This window comes from Coenobita brevimanus, chromosome 29, assembly GCF_032717465.1.
Source record: "Coenobita brevimanus isolate Jiangsu-jjx chromosome 29, ASM3271746v2, whole genome shotgun sequence".
In the NCBI taxonomy this organism is placed as follows: domain Eukaryota; kingdom Metazoa; phylum Arthropoda; class Malacostraca; order Decapoda; family Coenobitidae; genus Coenobita; species Coenobita brevimanus.
The window spans coordinates 38,936,567-38,953,876 of NC_136982.1; the positions used below are offsets into that span (position 1 = coordinate 38,936,567).

At 41.5% G+C, this 17,310-nt stretch overlaps 1 protein-coding gene across 1 annotated transcript in view; it reads right to left on the reverse strand.

The window, feature by feature from the left end:
- Ns4 (Nucleostemin 4) overlaps nucleotides 1-17,310 on the reverse strand; it is a 53,850-nt gene that overhangs the window by 34,666 nt on the left and 1,874 nt on the right. Inside the window, exon 2 of the mRNA XM_080268687.1 lies at nucleotides 5,870-5,982. Coding sequence (XP_080124813.1) covers nucleotides 5,870-5,963 — 94 coding nt within the window. The 5' untranslated portion in view covers nucleotides 5,964-5,982. The remainder of the gene's footprint in view (nucleotides 1-5,869; nucleotides 5,983-17,310) is intronic.

Genomic DNA, 17,310 nt, shown 5'->3' on the forward strand with positions numbered 1-17,310 from the left:
TTCCTTCCTTCTTCCTCAAGATAGATGTAGCCAGGAACCGCTCCATAAGAATTATAGCCTGGTTCGTCAGCCTGCTTCTCCCGTCCAATGCCACCGTCCCATATGTCTTCACAGTATTCTTTATGGCCTCCATGTTAGCTCATACAATTCACACGGACGATTCTCCCTAGCCTAGTTCCTTGCCAATGGCCGTGTTACCCTTTCCATTCTCCTTCTTCCTAAAGACTTGCATCTTCATGGCATGGGTGATGCACTTCTTCTTCCTGGAGGAGAGGGGAGACATCCTGGCTCACAAAAAAAAAATAGCCTCAGAGTACACGGGGACATACCTGGAACAGCAAGTGTACCCTCTGTGCGCATGTGTTTCCTGTGCTGGGACTCTTACCTCAACACCCTCCAAGCGGCGCATATGGGCATCACGTAATGAGTGAGCAGCATCGACGTCACAAGGTGGGTGGAGCGTAAGTAACCGTTATTGCTTCTTGGGGGGCAATGTCGCGTACTTGGGGTAACCCCGGATTTGGGCCACTCTTCGCTGCCTGTCTCGCTTACAAGGAGTTCAATTCGTGTACTAATAAAAAAATACACTAAAATTTAAAAAAAAATAGGTCCTCGCATACAAGGTGGATCGCGTGCTCGGAATTTGCGTACTGTGGGGATGTACCGTTTTTATTTAAATGATGTTTTGATGATTTTTGTAAGGAATTGCATATCCTATTGTATATCTATATTGAATTATTAAATAAAATGTCTTGCGAAAATGCAGATAAAAGTAAAACTGGCAACATCACAGCCTTTGTTTCCCTGTCCCTCCGCTTCGCAGCCCGCTCACTCCTCTGTTTGAATTTCCACAAGTGAAAAAGTTACTACATGACAGTATTGTGATACCAGCTCTAATGTATGGAAGTGAAGCTTTGACCTTGTTGGAGGGACAGAAGTCCAGAGTGAGAGCTGGGGAAATGAGTTATTTGAGAGGGTCATGTGGAGTTACATGGAGAGACAGACTGACAAATGAGGAAGTGAGGATCGATGTGGTGTGGCTGTGGATGTGATAGGAAGAGTTAGGAGAAACACATTGACGTGGTTCAGTCATATGGAGAGGGTGGAGAGTGAGAGACTAATGAGAAGAGTTTATGTGAGTGAGGTGGAGGGGGGGAGAGGGAGGGGGCGGCCAAGGATGAGATGGAGGGATGGAGTGGAGAAGTATATGAGAGAGGGGGTGTGTGAGCTGGGAGCAGGGCAGTGAAATGGCGGGGGACAGGGTGACATGGAGGTGATTTGTTGCTTGTTTGTGGCCACCCCTTACGGGCTTAAGGCGTCTGGCAATAGATAGATAGAATAATAATAAATAAAAGTAAGTAAGTATGCTAATTTCTTTAACTATCTCAATATTTTACAGTACTTCCCATAAATACATGCAAATGATTTGCGCTAGCGCTTAGCGACATAGTGCAAGCTAAATATTAGATTGCGCACTTGCGCAAATTACAAATAATAGAAAATAATAATAATAAATAAAAGTATGCTAATTTCTTTAAATATCTCAATATTTTACATTAATTCCCACAAATATATGCAAATGGTTTGCGCTTGCGCTTTGCGACATTGTGCAAGCTAAATATTTGTCAGATTGAGCACTTGCGCTTGCATAAGGTAGTGACCTGTGGATTGCGCACTGTGCTTGCGCAAGGTCCTTCTTCGTTTGGGCTGCCCACCACTGATATATATACGTACAGTCAAGTCGCCTATTGCGTGGCTAATTGGTTCTGGACTGAGCCCGAGCCACAGAAAACCGCTCCATACAAATAACCAAACCTATGGGACGTTCGCCCAAAGTCCCCTTTTTCACCCCACTTTTCCCTTTTTTTCTCCACTTTACACATGCACACAATCAAGCAATCAGTCAAACAAAAATGACAACCCACCTTAATCACTTCTTGTGTTGGTCCAAGTCGTCTCCAAGACCAAAACAAACACAATCACACCAATACAGGCAGCGTTACTCACATACAGTACATCATTGCAACAACACAATAATCACACTTGCATAATGTTGTCCTGGTGCTAAACGATGTATACTGTAGTATGATGCTTGGCTGAGAGGTGACGACAGTAGGGTGGCACACGAGAACGAGTGGAAATGACAGGGCTTTGAAGGGGTGGCGGGACTATGCAACTAAATCAAAACAATGCTCTGCACGCCGAGGCCGCCATCTTGCCTGAGACGAGCGACGGTCGCTTTGCGAGCGCCTGGCGCTTCGTACGAAATTTTCTGATGGCAATATCGTTATGGTGGGAAATTCATCGTAAATTGGATTTTTGGGTGTAACTTTTTTGTTATCGTTGTAGCGAATTATCGTATACTGTACCGGTTCAACATACAATGAGTTGTGGCTGCACTGTATGTATCTGACTCTGACGACAATAGTGCTTCAGCGGAAGGGGTAGGGTTGGGGGTTCCGAGGCAAGAGGTATGTTTCAAACCTTGCCGTGCCCACGCCATAGGTATAGTTTACGCGCGTGGTTCGTTTTGGAGGGTCTGGCACCTTGCCGTTTCATATAAAACTGTGCCATAGAAGCACGTGCCATAGGCGACTTGACTGTATATCTATCTATATATATATATATATATATATATATATATATATACAGTCGGCGCAATGGAAGTCTGGACCCTCTAATTCGCACCATATATTTGGTAGGGTCCAAGAAATATTGTAAGAAAATTCCTGTAGTCAGCGGATTTTTTTTCTGGTGGCTTCTAGCAACTTTACAGGCTTAACACCACATGCTGTGAGTTTATGAGCTCAGTGCCTGCCTGACTTTGGATGGGAAAGCACGTCATATTTTCTTGTCCTGCCTGGCCCTTGTTAATTTCAAAGCTCTCGTTTTCACACCCTCCTTTGCCTTAGTGAATCATTGGAGATGGGTCCCAAGCCACTAACTGATATAGAAAAAGCCCGAATTTTAACTATGAGAGAGGAAAATGTGGAAATTAAGGATATTTGTATTCGAACTGGGCGAGGAAAATCTACAGTTATGGCACTCCTCGCAGCTGCCCGCCATCTGCCAAAAAACAGAATTCCCCAGCATAAAGACAGGCTAGGACCTAAAAGGAAGACATCACCAACTACAGACAGGTTACTGTAGCAAGCTGAGATAAAAGACCCACGTTTGACTGCTAGACAACTGAAAGATATGTACCCAGAATTGATGAAAGATATGTCTGAAAGAACCATACACCATCAACTTCAGAAAGACTTCAAGATCCCCAGCCGTACTGCTGCACTGAAGCCTCTCCTTAATTTTTACATTTTCCTCTCTTATGGTTAAAATTCGGGCTTTTTCTACATCAGTTAGTGGTTTGGGACCCATCTCCAATGATTCACTAAGGCAAATGAGGGTGTGAAAACGAGAGCTTTGAAATTAACAAGGGCCAGGCAGGACAAGAAAATCTGATGTGCTTTTCCATCCAAAGTCAGGCAGGCACTGAGCTCATAAACTCACAGCATGTGGTGTTAAGCCTGTAAAGTTGCTAGAAGCCACCAGAAAATAAATCCACCGACTACAATATTTATTGGACCCTACCAAATATATCGTGTGAAATAGAGGGTCCAGACTTCCATTGCGCCGACTGTATATATATATATATATATATATATATATATATATATATATATATATATCGTGTATAAAAAATTGAACTTGTTACCTGGAAGTCGTATCTGGCAAGCATGCTACCCCAAATGGAAAGCATGGTGCTACTGAGGGGTGCTGAGGGCAAGCCTAAAAAGGTAAGGAGTTTTAGATTTTAGGTTTCATGGTCAATGGCACCCTCCCTATCCCCAGTGAACCCTTGTTACATCAACCTCATTATACAATAACTTGTTATGCAAAAGGTTTTCACACGATAAAATCCTACTGTATAGCAAGTTGTGACTGAACATATATCTATAATGCCTTTTTTTTCTATAGTCTTTCTTGCCATCTTCAAGGCTTTTTCTCAGCACTTCAGCAAATGTTTCTGTTTTAGGTTATCGCTTGATAAAGAACATGAAGTACAGTACTGTATTGGTGTTGTGATGAGGAGGGGTGGACTGAGATAATTCTGGCACGGTGAAAGGATGGAAGATGACAGCTGGGTGCGGAGGGTGAGAGGTGTGAACATCGAGGGTAGGGGGGCAAGAGGCAGAGCAAAGAAGACCTGGCATGAGGTGAAAGAGCATGGCCTCAGAGGTAAGGGACTGTATAGGAAGGTTGCCAAAGATCGAATAGCATGGATAGCAGCCATTGGGTGACCAAGGCCAATGCATGCAAGCATGTTATGTACTGAATTATGAATGCTCTCAAGGAAAAAAGAATATGACCTGAGGATTCATTGCACTTAGATTCTCACATGAATGGCAAATATATCAGTTACAGAGTTGCCTGTTGCATTTCACCTCTTTATCCTTTACCAATACCCGTACTGCAAATATTAATTAGGCATGGTGGTTGGGGTTTACTGCTCACGTAATGCCACTCAGGGATGAATGAGGCTCGTCACTCTTACCTTAAATGTCAGAACCAACTTGCCTAGCCCCAGGCTCCTACACTCCTCATGGGGCAACTCAGGATGGATGGATGGATTAATGAGACATGCATAGCACTACTAACAATAATACTGTAAAACCTCAATACAACAGACTTCAACAGACCAGAATTTGCTTTTACCAGAATCGACGCGCTACCAGACTAAATTCTTATACAGTATATTGGAAAAAGTCCGGTGAAGCGAGAAGCAGTCCAGACTGCCTGACCACTTCAGTTACGTTCACCACAACTAGGTAAATAAAAGACATGCTGATCAGTATCCAACAGAGTCAGGATTTCAGGGGCTTGAATGATGAGTGAGTGGAAGCATGGCCCATTGGACTGGGCAAATTTGGGCTGTCTGGACACTGGTACTCCTCACCCTGCCCTAGGGTGGGAAAGGAGGTCTGGGTGATGATGTCTATCAGTGTATCAGTGTACAGTACAGTATAGTCAGACCCTGACTTACGAAAAATCCACAGATACAAAAAAAACTGTGTGTGTGTGTGTGTGTGTGTGTGTGTGTGTGTGTGTGTGTGTTTAGTAAGTCAGTCATAGCAAGGAAGGATTGAGTCAGGTGAAGATACTGAAAAGGAGGTGAGGTGATAACTGCAGTTGTATTATCATATATATTATACCACTTGATTACTCTAGTGAAGGTATAATACAGTACAGTACTGCAATGGTAGTGATAAACAGTTTAAAAACCACTGGTGTGATCCGGACTACTGTCTGATGTATCAGAAAAAGTCTGGGTTGGCAGGGGGAAGTCTGGATGTCGCTTTTGTCGGAATTTTGATTTTTTTGGAATGGCTTGGGCCCCAATTAGTCTGTTATAGTGAGGCTTTACTGTACTTTGTATGTGAAGTGACTGATTAGTATTTTGTTCAGTACAGTATTCCTGTCATATTTAAAACAAACCTACCACATCCATTCACAACCACAGTTGCTACTGGAGACTTTCATTCACAGAATTTTACTACAGTACCACACAATGTCTGGGGTGCCTGTTGTCTCCAGCCACACTCTGGCCATTTAGTACTTTTAATTGTCTGCAATTGCACCTTTGTAAAATAATAACTGAAAAAGTTCAGCAGTTAACTTGGATATGGAATGGAAAGAAGACAGAATTGCTGACATCTGTGCCAAGGTATCACAGCTTTATGAAACAGGTACCAATAATACTAAAAATATTTTGTGCCAAACACTTAATGCAACCCCACAGAATATTAAACTTTCCAAAATGCCCTGTTTTACAAGGAATAAACAATATACTGTACTAGCATCACACTGTCACCTGATGCAATAAGCTTCTTTCTTTCTCGGCGCGCCTTGAGCTGTGCCTTCTTCTTCTTGTTGCTAAAAGCAACTTTTCTGTGTGTCTGTGGCATGCTGACTGTTGCAGCTAATCTGTCAATAAAGTAAGTAAGGTTAGGCTAGTATTCCAGCAATTATTACACTAAACTTAACACAAACATTTAACAAGCTTTTGTGCTGCTAAATACTGTATCCATATTTTCCTTCATCAGGTCAATGAGGTATGACAGGCAAAGTTTACTGACACCAAAATGCTGCTCAAACTTTGTAATATTTTAAACATATTTCATAATTCAAAATGTTAGTAATAAATCATGTCAATACTTTAAATCATAATTTTACCAAATAACAATAAATGTTGCTATTTTTTTTTCCCCTCAGTAAACCAGATTTAAGACTGCAATTACTGAAACACAAAGTGTTAAAAATATGTCAACTGTATTTTAAAAATTTAGAAATGTTATGGGATGTGTCCTATCTTAAATGCTTGAATGCTGACACAAAACAACTCAGTAACCGGGATAAGTTACCAAGAATGACAGAGTTCCATGACAATGTGTCTATCTATCTATTGCCAGACGCCTCAATCCCGTTCGGGGTGGTCACAAACAAATCGCCTCCACGTCGCCCTGTCCCCCGCCATTTCACTGCCTCGCTCCCAACTCACACCCCCCTCTCTCATATATCTCTCCACCCCATCCCTCCATCTCATCCTCAGCTGCCCCCTCCCTCTTCCCCCCTCCACCTCACTCACATACACTCTCTTCATCAGTCATTCACCCTCCATCCACTCCACATGGCCAAACCACCTCAGTGTATTCCTCCTAACGCTTCCTATCACATCCACATCCATACCACAATGTTCCTTTATATTCTTATTTGTCAGCCTGTCTCTCCATGTGACTCCACAGGCTCCTCTTAAATAATTCATTTTAACTGCTCTCACTCTTGACTTGTGTCCTTCCAGCAAAGTCCAAGCTTCACTTCCGTACGTTAGAGTTGGTATCACAATACTGTCATGTAGTAACTTTTTCACTTCCATGCTCACTTCCCTGCTTCTTATCACTGCTTTCAAGAAACCAGCAACCTTCCTTCCCTGCTGTACCCTTTCAAGCACTTCACCCTCCAAACCTCCATCCTTACTCATCACACTACCCAAGTACTTAAACGTACTCACATTTTCCAATTCCTCACCATCCAACCTTGCTGTACATTCACTGACTTCAACTCTCTCAAAGACCATCACTTTACTCTTTCCTACATTCACCTTTGGATTCCGTTTCTTACACACTCTCCCAAACTCATCCACTAAGCCTTGTAGCTCTCCTTCGTCTTCACTCAACAACACAATATCATCTGCAAACAACAGTACAGGGAGTTTCCAAACACTACCCTCTCTAACCAGGGCCACTCCAACATCCACTACCCTACCTTGTACTTCTTTTATTACCCCATCCATACACAGACTGAACAACCATGGAGACATGACACATCCCTGTTTCAACCCAACCTTCAAATAGAAAAATTCACCCAGTTTACCATCCACACACACTGCAGCCTTAGCACCATCATACATACTCATCACAGCATTCAACGACTTCCCATCTACTCCATATATTCTTAATATTTTCCACAATCCTTGTCTATCCACCCTGTCATATGCTTTCTCCAAATCCATGAAAGCCGCATACAATTTCTTTCCCTTCTCTAGAAACTTTTTCACTAAAGATCTAAGAATGATTATCTGATCTACACAGCCTCTTCCCTTCCTAAAGCCTCCCTGTTCTTCTCCAACTAATTCCTCTGTTCTTTCTCTAACTGTCAATAAGTATCCTACCATACACTTTTCCTATTATACTAAGAAGAGAGATGCCCCTGTGATTACCACACACTTCTCTTTCCCCTTTTCCTTTGTACAAGAGAATAATTATACCTGACTTCCAATCCTCTGGGACTCTACCTTCATCCTAGGCCAATCTGCACATTTTCCACATTCATTCTACTACTATCTCTCCCCCATACTTCAGCATTTCACCACATACTCCATCAATTTCTGGGGCTTTCCCCAATTTAACTTTCTTCATTGCTTCCACAACTTCTCTCCTACTGATTTCTTCCTGTCTTCTCACCTCCGTCCTCCTCCCAGCCATTCCCCAGCCACTTATACTCGCATTACTTCCATCCTCTATGTTCAACAATTCCCTAAAGTGTTCTCTCCATCTGCTCACTTTTTCTCCCTTCTCCACTAGTAATCTACCATTTTTATCTTTCACTCCCCTGCTAACTTCACTTCCACCCTGTCTTACTCTTTTCACCTCTTTCCAGAACATTTTCTTACAGTCCCTCCACTTTACACTCAACTTCCTTCCAAATTCCTCATCCACTCTCTTCTTACTCTCTCTTACTAATCTTTTCACCTTTCTCTTTCTTTCTACATATAAATGTCTCTTCCGCTTCTCAACTTCTTCCACGCCCCTATTTCTCATCCATTCGTTGTATGCTTTCTTCCTTTGTGCCACAGCCTGTCTCACCTCTTCATTCCACCACGCTGTTCCTTGCACACCCCTCTGTCTCTTCATCCCACACACCACATCACAAGTTGCACATATTTCTTCTATAAATATCCTGCACACACCCTCCACATCCCCCATCTGCTCTAATTCATATTTGCCCAATCATTCCTCCACTTCTCTCTTATACTCTGCCTTTTTCTCATCCTCTTGTAACCTTTCCACTCTCCTTACAAATACTCCTTCTTCCCGTCCCTCCCTTCTTCTATTTCTCCATCCTAATTGGACCTTGATTCCGGCCACCACCAAGAAGTGGTCAGAAAGTTCACTCCCTCAACCTCTATAAGCTCTTGCATCCATTACACAATGTAAAAGTCAATATTCTAAGATGTTTTTGTAAGTATGGTGTGAACCCTATGACCTGAATGCAATTCTTTTTTGCCTCCCACTAATACATTTTACAGTATTTGACAAATCCATTACATTTTTTAGTGACAAAATGCATGAAGTTTTGTTTTGCTGTCACACCTAATGTACCTGTACTGTCTTCAAATATGAAACCCTTACAGAACCAAATTACATTCTCTCTCTCTCAAAAATGTCTGAGACATACATGCCTATGGTACTAGTTCAAGCATCACCAGTGTACAGAAATCTCTCAGGTATCCAGACGGCCATAAGCCAGACAATCCATTGCACGGACTCTGTTATCTGGCTGTTCAACACCATTATTCACACATAATATCCAGTACAAAAATGGTTGGATCCAGGTAGAAATTATGGTCACGTGAACATTTCCACCTGGCCAGGTCATAATAGCCCGTTGCCGCTGCCCTGTCTGGCTGGGTAGTTTACCCAGCGGTGATTGCTTGTCTGTGGTTGATGGGTCTGCCTGAGCATGGTAATTGCTTGGCTGTAGTTTATAGGTCTGCTTGACCAGACAGAGTAGTGTTAAACAACAGGAACAAATGCTGTATAATGTATTGTAGTAGCCTTTTACACTGGTTTTCAATATTACATTACATATGAAAAGGGGCCAGGGGGGAAGTCCATTATCCAGACGGAGTCATTACCTGGACATGCCTTTGGCCCTATTATGCTGGATTATTTAGGAATTGCTGTATTTAGTCATCCCATCTAGCCTAGCAAGAGTTGAAATAACGTAAAATTTATTTCAGTTATGAGAAATGAAGAAATAAGTGTGTAAAAGTGGGAAAATATCAGATGAAAATGAAATAATGTTAACAAACGGAAGAGAAGGAATTGCCAAATGGAAAAAGAAACATGAACACTTGAAGGATGGGAATGATGAAAGCAAAGAGTGCAACAGGGACTGACAGTCTAAGAAAAATCTGAGGCAAAAGAGAAGAGAGGAGTGAAAACTGAAGGAAGCAGGTGCTGCAAGGACAGACTCAGGTGTTGAAGGTACATGCAGAAATGGTAAAATGTAGTGGAAACTGGAAAGACCTGTTTACGAGAAATACGTACACACAAAGCCCTGTGAAGTGACTATACTCTTTCACAAAAGTTAATGAGGCTATGGGAGGTGAATATAGTGTCGCACTGGTGTTGAGGGCTTTAAGATAAGTGTGGATAAAAAAAATGGCGATAAAGAACATAAGAGAGATATAAGAATGCCTGAAGTGATGAACAGGATTGTTGCAGGAATGGTAAGAGGTTCAGAATTATGATAAATTTTTCTGCGAGAAGGCAGAAGAGAAACAATATGAGAAAAACTGAAAGATACTTGTGGTATTAATCATCACCATCACCATCCTAACCTTCTTTCCCACTTAGGGATATGATTTTGTATGATCCAGAAATCATGGAAAGAGAATTCATGAGAGGGAGAACTACTAAGGGAATGCCTAGTGAATGGCCCAGACACTTATTCACTTACCATTCAAGCTTCTGGAATCCTTGTTCCACCTCAAAGGCATAAGCATCTGCATTTTTTCTTTACAGAAGCACTTCCTATTCATGACAGACAGTCAAACCATACACCATCAAGTTGAAAAACAGATGCCAAACCCTTGTCAAATGCTCCTATATTCACAGATCATCCAACCAACTAAATCTCCTGTCAGTTCCCTAGTTCATCTACTCCATCCACTATATCACCCAATTTTTTTTTCTTTTTTGCCTACTAAACTTCCTCCCACCATCAAATTCACCCATGTATACCACTTCACAATTCCCTCCATATGACTACACTGTATATCATCTAAGGACATCCTCTTCATCCCATCTGTATTATGACCATACGTCTTATTTTACACCTTTCATGAATCATTTTCTACACATTCCACACACATCCCTCAATAATCACATTTCCTCTTCTCTTATGCGACATTTCATCATCATGCCACACCAAATCCCACACCCATATATTAATGTGGGCAGTAACATATCTTCATGCAATCCTATTGCTACCTCCATATTCTGACTTCTGTCTAGTATCAAGGTCTTCATAGCATGATAGCACCAGGTACCTCCCCTATGCCACTCTACTTTCCACTGTCTTTATGCATTCAACCATCATTCTTTTCACAGTACTCCACTATGGTATATTGCCTAAACCTCCTTAACAATTCAAATATCACCATTAATGAACATAACACAATGAATTACCATCTCTCTTATCAACCATTACTTTAGTCTTATCTATACTGCATTACCTTTAAAATATGACACTCAGAAACATCCATAATACTGTACTCTGCAAACCTGTCTGAAACTACCAAGCAACAAGCAACATCTGCATGTCATATACTGGTATATCTGAGATACCTTAACACTTCACCATTAATCGCAATCCTAACCCCGTCCCCACAACTTGAGTTTTCACGTATCTCATAATTCCATCCATGTACAAAAAATCCATGGTGACATCATACACCTTTGTCTTACTCCAACATTGACAGTGGTATGTGGTGGTGACCATCATCCACTAACTTGATGCAGTGTTGCTTATTTCTTCCTTCACATCTATCACTTAATTTCTATGTCTGCCCTCCTCTCTTTGTACTTCTTTTTCTTCCTGTCACTTTTTATTATTCTTCTTTCCACTTCAGGTGGCTCTACACTGAGTGACAAGTCTATTAATTGCCTGTAACCCAGGAAACCATTTACAATGCTGGGTGGCAACCAAATAACCAGATCACAGGGTGCTTCGGAGCCTCCTATGGTGCCCCCGTTCACTGAGTGGAGACACAAATGCAGCACCCATCCAAGAATTAAACCTCCACACTTTTCCCTGCACTTTCGTATCTGTGCCAATCAACAACAACTCCAACACTGACAGTGAGTCATTCACTTAAACATTCAGCTACCTTTGCAAATGTTTCACTACCATTTTAAAAACAGCATTCAACAGTTTTCCATTCACATACATTAAAAAAAAAAAAAAAAAAAAATGCATTAATCCTTCCCTGTTCACCTCATACCAGTGCACTTTTTCCAGATATACAAGTACCATCTGAACCTTCCTGTACTTCTCGCATGGTTACAGAAAGGGTCCTTGTGGCATGATTATAAAGAAAGTAAAAATAAATTAAATGCAGTCTATTCCATGACAGGAAGAGGCACAAGTGATGCATTTCCATTATCTGATTTTTTTTTCTTTTAATGCAAGGAAGAAGGAACCAATGGCCAGGAACCTGGAAACTATTCCTTCTAAAAAAAAAAAAAAAAAAAAAAAAAAAAAAAAGAGATACAAAAAAGTGCCAAATGCAAGATCCATTCATTTCGAGATGCCTGGACACACAGCGTTTGAAAGACTGAAGATCATAGGATGTACAAAATACAGACAGAGGGAGACAGTTCCAGAGATGACCTGTTGCATTAATGAAGGACTGGGAGTAACGGTTAACTTTTGCATTAGAGGACTGGACAGAAAAGGGATGAGAGTTTGTTGCTAGACAGGTGCTATGTGCCTGTTGTAAAGGTGGAGGGATGCAAGCAGACAGTTCAAAAGAGCAGTGACCATTGACGTAGCAACAGAAAAGAGATAAAGATGCAACAGTGCAGCGAAGAGACAGAGGTTGAAGGAAGCCAGTAAGAGGAGGAGAGTTAACGAGACGAAAAGCCTTTGACTCCACCTTGTTGAGCAGAGCTATGTGTGGAAAGCCTCCCCACACATGAGGGTTGTACTCTACACAGATGTGAATAAAACCTGTGTATGAAGTCAACAACTGTGCAGGGGTATAGAAGGTATGGAGTTGGCTTAGCGCACCTAATCTCTTGAAAGCAGATTTTACAAGAGATGTCATTATGATCTTTCAGAGATAAATCTCAAGAGAATGAAACCCAAAGTATGTTTAAGGATGATGCATGATTAAGCAGGACATTAATAAACATTAGTGGGTACTCTTGTGGAAGATTTTGTTGGGTTGATAGGTGTAAGAACTTAGTCTCTGATGCACTACAAACAACAAGATTACTTTTACCCATCAGAGATATGAGCCAAGTCAGACATTAAGTGTGCCATAGTCTCATCCCTTGTTTGTTGAAGCAACTGCTGAGATGGATATTGCGGGAACCGAATGGAAAGGTAAAGGGTGGACTCATCAGCATATGAGTGGATAGGGTTAGATGTACAGCTTAGAAGCTGATGAATAAAAGGAAAAGTGTTGGTGATAGGACAGAGTCCTGAGAAGCACCACTGTTGATAGATCTAGAAGACAGTGGTCGTCTACAACAGCAGCTACAGAATGACCAGAAAGGAAGTTACAGATGAAGACACAGATAGAAGGATAGAAACCGTACAAGGGCAGTTTGGAAATTAAAGATATATGCCAGACTCGACTGAAAGTCTTTGAGATGTCAAGTGCAAGGGCAAAGCTTTAGCCAAAGTCCCGAAGGGAGGAGTCTGAAAGGTAGATGAGAAGATTGCCAGTGAAGCGTTCCTGACGGAACTCATCCTGACGATCTGAAAGAAGGTTGTGATGGGGAAGATGCTTTAAAATCTTTCTGTTGAGAACAGATTAGAAAAATTTTGAGAGACAGGATGTTAAAGCAAATGGGTGACAGGTAGAGGGCTGGGAATGGTCACCCTTCTTTGAGACAGGCTGAATGAGAGCAAACTTCCAGCAAAAAGGAAAGGTACAAGTTTACAGACAAAGGCGAAAGATTTTACCTAGGCAGGGTGCAAGCACAGAAACACAGTTTTTGAGGACAATGGGAGGGACCCCATCAGCCCCATATGCCTTGTTAGTATTAAGGCCAGTGATGGCAGAAAATACATCAGCTGAAGAAATTCCGATCACAACCATGACGAAGTCAGAGGTGGGAAGTGATGGAGGAATGAATAGCACCAGAATCATCTGAGATGGAACTGGAGGAGAAAGTCTGACCAAAGAGATCTGCTTTATCAGTAGAAGAAATAGCTACTGAGTCATCAGAGTAGAAATGAGGAGGGAAGGATGATGAAGTAAAATTGTTAGAAAGGTTTTTGGCAAGGTGCCAGAAGAAACGGGAAGAATTCGTGTTGGAGAGTTGAAAGCACTTGGTAGGGATGAAATTATTTTTAGCAAAATGAAGAACAGACTTAGCACAATTCCAGGCAAAAACACAAAAAAATATGTGAATCAAGGGTGGGTAGGCTCTGGTACCTTTCATAGGCCCTCTCCTTGTTGTGGATGGCAATAGAACAAGCATAATTAAACCAAGGCTTTTTTCATTAGTCACAAGATATGAGAAAGGAATGTACCGGGTATGCTTCCATGTCTGGGAGAATAACCTCCATAATGCATAAGGTATACGCAGATGGTTCCCGGCCATGGAAGCAATAATCATTCCAGGAAAAATCAAACAAGTACTGCCTGAGGACCTCCCATTCAGCAGCTCCAAAGTGCCACAACTGACATTTCTTTGGAGGGTCCACAGGCCATACTGGAGCAATAGAACAGGTTAAGGTAATACGTGTGTGATCGGAGGAGCCCAACGGAGAGGAAAGATTAACAGGGTAAGCAGAAGAATTAGTTGTAAGGAAGAGGTCAAGTATGTTGGAATTCTCTCCAAGACTGTCAAGAGAAATACCCCAGAAGGAATTTGGGATGTGGAAAAGGTGTTTGATGGAGTTTTGAAGATGGAAGTAAAATGTACCCTACTAAGAGACGGTCATGTGTTTATGAATAGATTGCCAAGCTGAAGAAACTCTATGAATAGACAATTAAGTACAATATGGTATTTGACAGTGAGTGGAGAGTTAAGTGAGGAATTCATGGTTAATGCAGGGGAGCATTTAGGTTCTGTGTTGAGTCCACTGCTGTTTATCCTGGTGAATGAAGCACTGCCAAGGGTACTGTACAGTACAGTATTTAGAAATGGGGTACGATCACTGAGCTCTATAATACAGAGAGGCTTTCTCATGGGTAACACAGCGTAACTTATGTAGTTGCCGCCAGGGCAACGCTGGTGTAGCGGGAGCCATGTTACATCTCGCCTGATCTCAACAGTTTTTGAACTGAAGTGTTCATTGGGTTTTTGAAAGCAGCTGATGATTCCGTAATATATAGTGCCATGGTCAGCTCTGCAGCTTCTGGATGCAAAAATGGGTACAGGAATTCATCAGAGAGAGATGGCATTACATTTCACAAGTAAGAAATATATCTTGTTGCTAATTCTGTAACATTACTGCCCCCTGGGGTGAGGACGGAAGATTCTTCACAAGTATCCCTGCATGAATGAGGCCACTAAAATGGGCCCATTTATCTCCAGTCTTTCTCTCTATGTCCTTTTCTCTTCTGTTTACACTCTCTTGTCGATATTTCCATGTTTCTTCTGGCCTTTATCAATCTGGACATTTGTTTTCATGACATGGATAGTGCCATAAAGGGTAAGTTCTGCACTGCTGCAACCTATGGCGCTGTTTCATACGCATTGGCTAAATGTACCCAATATAATTCGTTCAACTAAGTAGAAAAGAAATCATAAACCATATACATTTTTGTGATATATGCAACGAGTGTACCTTTATTAATAACCACTGCTTAGTGGGAATAAAGTACAGTACATCCCCACAGTGCACAAGCTCCAAGTACGCAATCCCTCTTGTAAGCAAGGACCTATATATATATTTTTTTTTAGTGTATTTTTTATTAGAAAGCGAACTGAACTCCTTGTAAGTGAGACGGGCAGTGAAGAGTGGCCCAAATCCTGGGTTACCCCGAGTACGCGACATTGCCACCCCAAGAAGCGATAATGGGTAAAGGAGAGCAGCCATATTCTTGTTGGTTTAATTAAGCCATATCCTTGTTGATTTACCTAGTAAAGCCATAATCTTGTTGGTTTTCTTTATCTTAGGTAATATGTCTTAAATGGTTTCCCTGTATAGTACAATACTTGGGTCTGAAAGGCATCTCAAGGGTTGGCCATGAAGGGGGATGCCACTCATATGTAATTTTTCCCAAAAGTTTATGTATTCACAGTAAGTGAATTCCTAGTATGCGACGTCCTCTGCCGCCCATATAGGCGCATACTAGGGGGATGTACTGTATTTGAATTTGAATTTGAATGCTGGTATTTCAATATGGTGGCCAAAATCACACGCCCATGGTGGAGATAGCCTCTCCATATTATAGAGCTCAGTGGGTACGATATAAGTTTTTTATATGCTGTTGATTAAGTTTTGATTATTTACAGTATGCAAGATGCCACAGGGAAGGTTAAGAAGGGATAGCACAGAACAATGGGACTGAAAGTTACCACTGGTAACACAAAATTCAAGATTAGTAGGTGTGAGGGTGGTAATGTTGTCGTACAAGGTGTGTGGTCTTGTAATGCATAAAAAAGGGAACTGAGAGAAAGTCTATCCTATATTACAACTTGCAACAGATGGGTCCACATGAGATGTTGTGGTGTTAGTAGTAGCCTGAAAGATGTGAAAAATTTTCAGTGTGCAGTTTACACAGGTGTTTGGGTCAGCTGACTGCTGCCCTGAATTTCATCAAGTGTTTTTACTGTCAATCAATGACTCATCTATTCTGACTTCAACAGCCTATTCCTCAGCTAATGGTTCAACTTGGCAGTGGTAACATATATTATCTCATTTATGCTCACATTTTCAAAGGCTTCTCAAGACAATAATGCTAACTTTCCTTTTACAGAGAAATTTAGGCTTGGGACTGTGTGAACAATGGTTTGACATTCAAAAATAAATCAGCAGCAATGTCATTTTTGTGGAAACATGGTAAGGTTGGGTAGTATAGAATGGCTGAGTAAATCTGGTTAAGTTTGCCATAGGACCTAGTTTTTTAAAAACAATCCTGTATATGATGCATGCAATTTTAACTTTTTCTTTTGCCATCCTCCACAGCCCAAAATCCAATTCACCAATGGTCAAGAAAGTTAGGAAGGGTCTTCCAATATCAGCTGAGAAAAAGGGGATACAGTACAGTAAAATCTTAATATCTGCTTACTTCTGGTGGACATGAAAGTGACACTGTTTGAAACATGGGAAAATCCTATATGGATGTCACGGCAAAAAAACACTATTAGCTGGAGTTAGAATTTTACCAGTTCAAGCTGGTTTGGGTGATTTTACTTTTCCTATGAACAGATGCCCAGGTGAGGCTGAAAGGTTGCCCTGTTTATATGGATGCTGGGTCCAAAGGGGTCTGTAACAAAAAAGAGGTGCCTTGGGGTTTTCCTGAACTAATAAAAAATCTGAAAGGTCCACATCCATCTCCTAAAATGAGTTTTCCAATTAGTAGACAAAATAGATAACTGATGATTGAAATATTTCTGTTGCTGTGTTGGGTGATGCTTAGAGGGCGAGGACAATAATTAAGCCATGTTCAACCCAGCAGTGGGCCAGGGCAGCTTTAGACTGATGCAGCGGTGGACCTGAAGCGCCCATAACTCCGTAGAATATGACCAAGTAGGAGTGATACTGTAGTTCGGAGCTCGG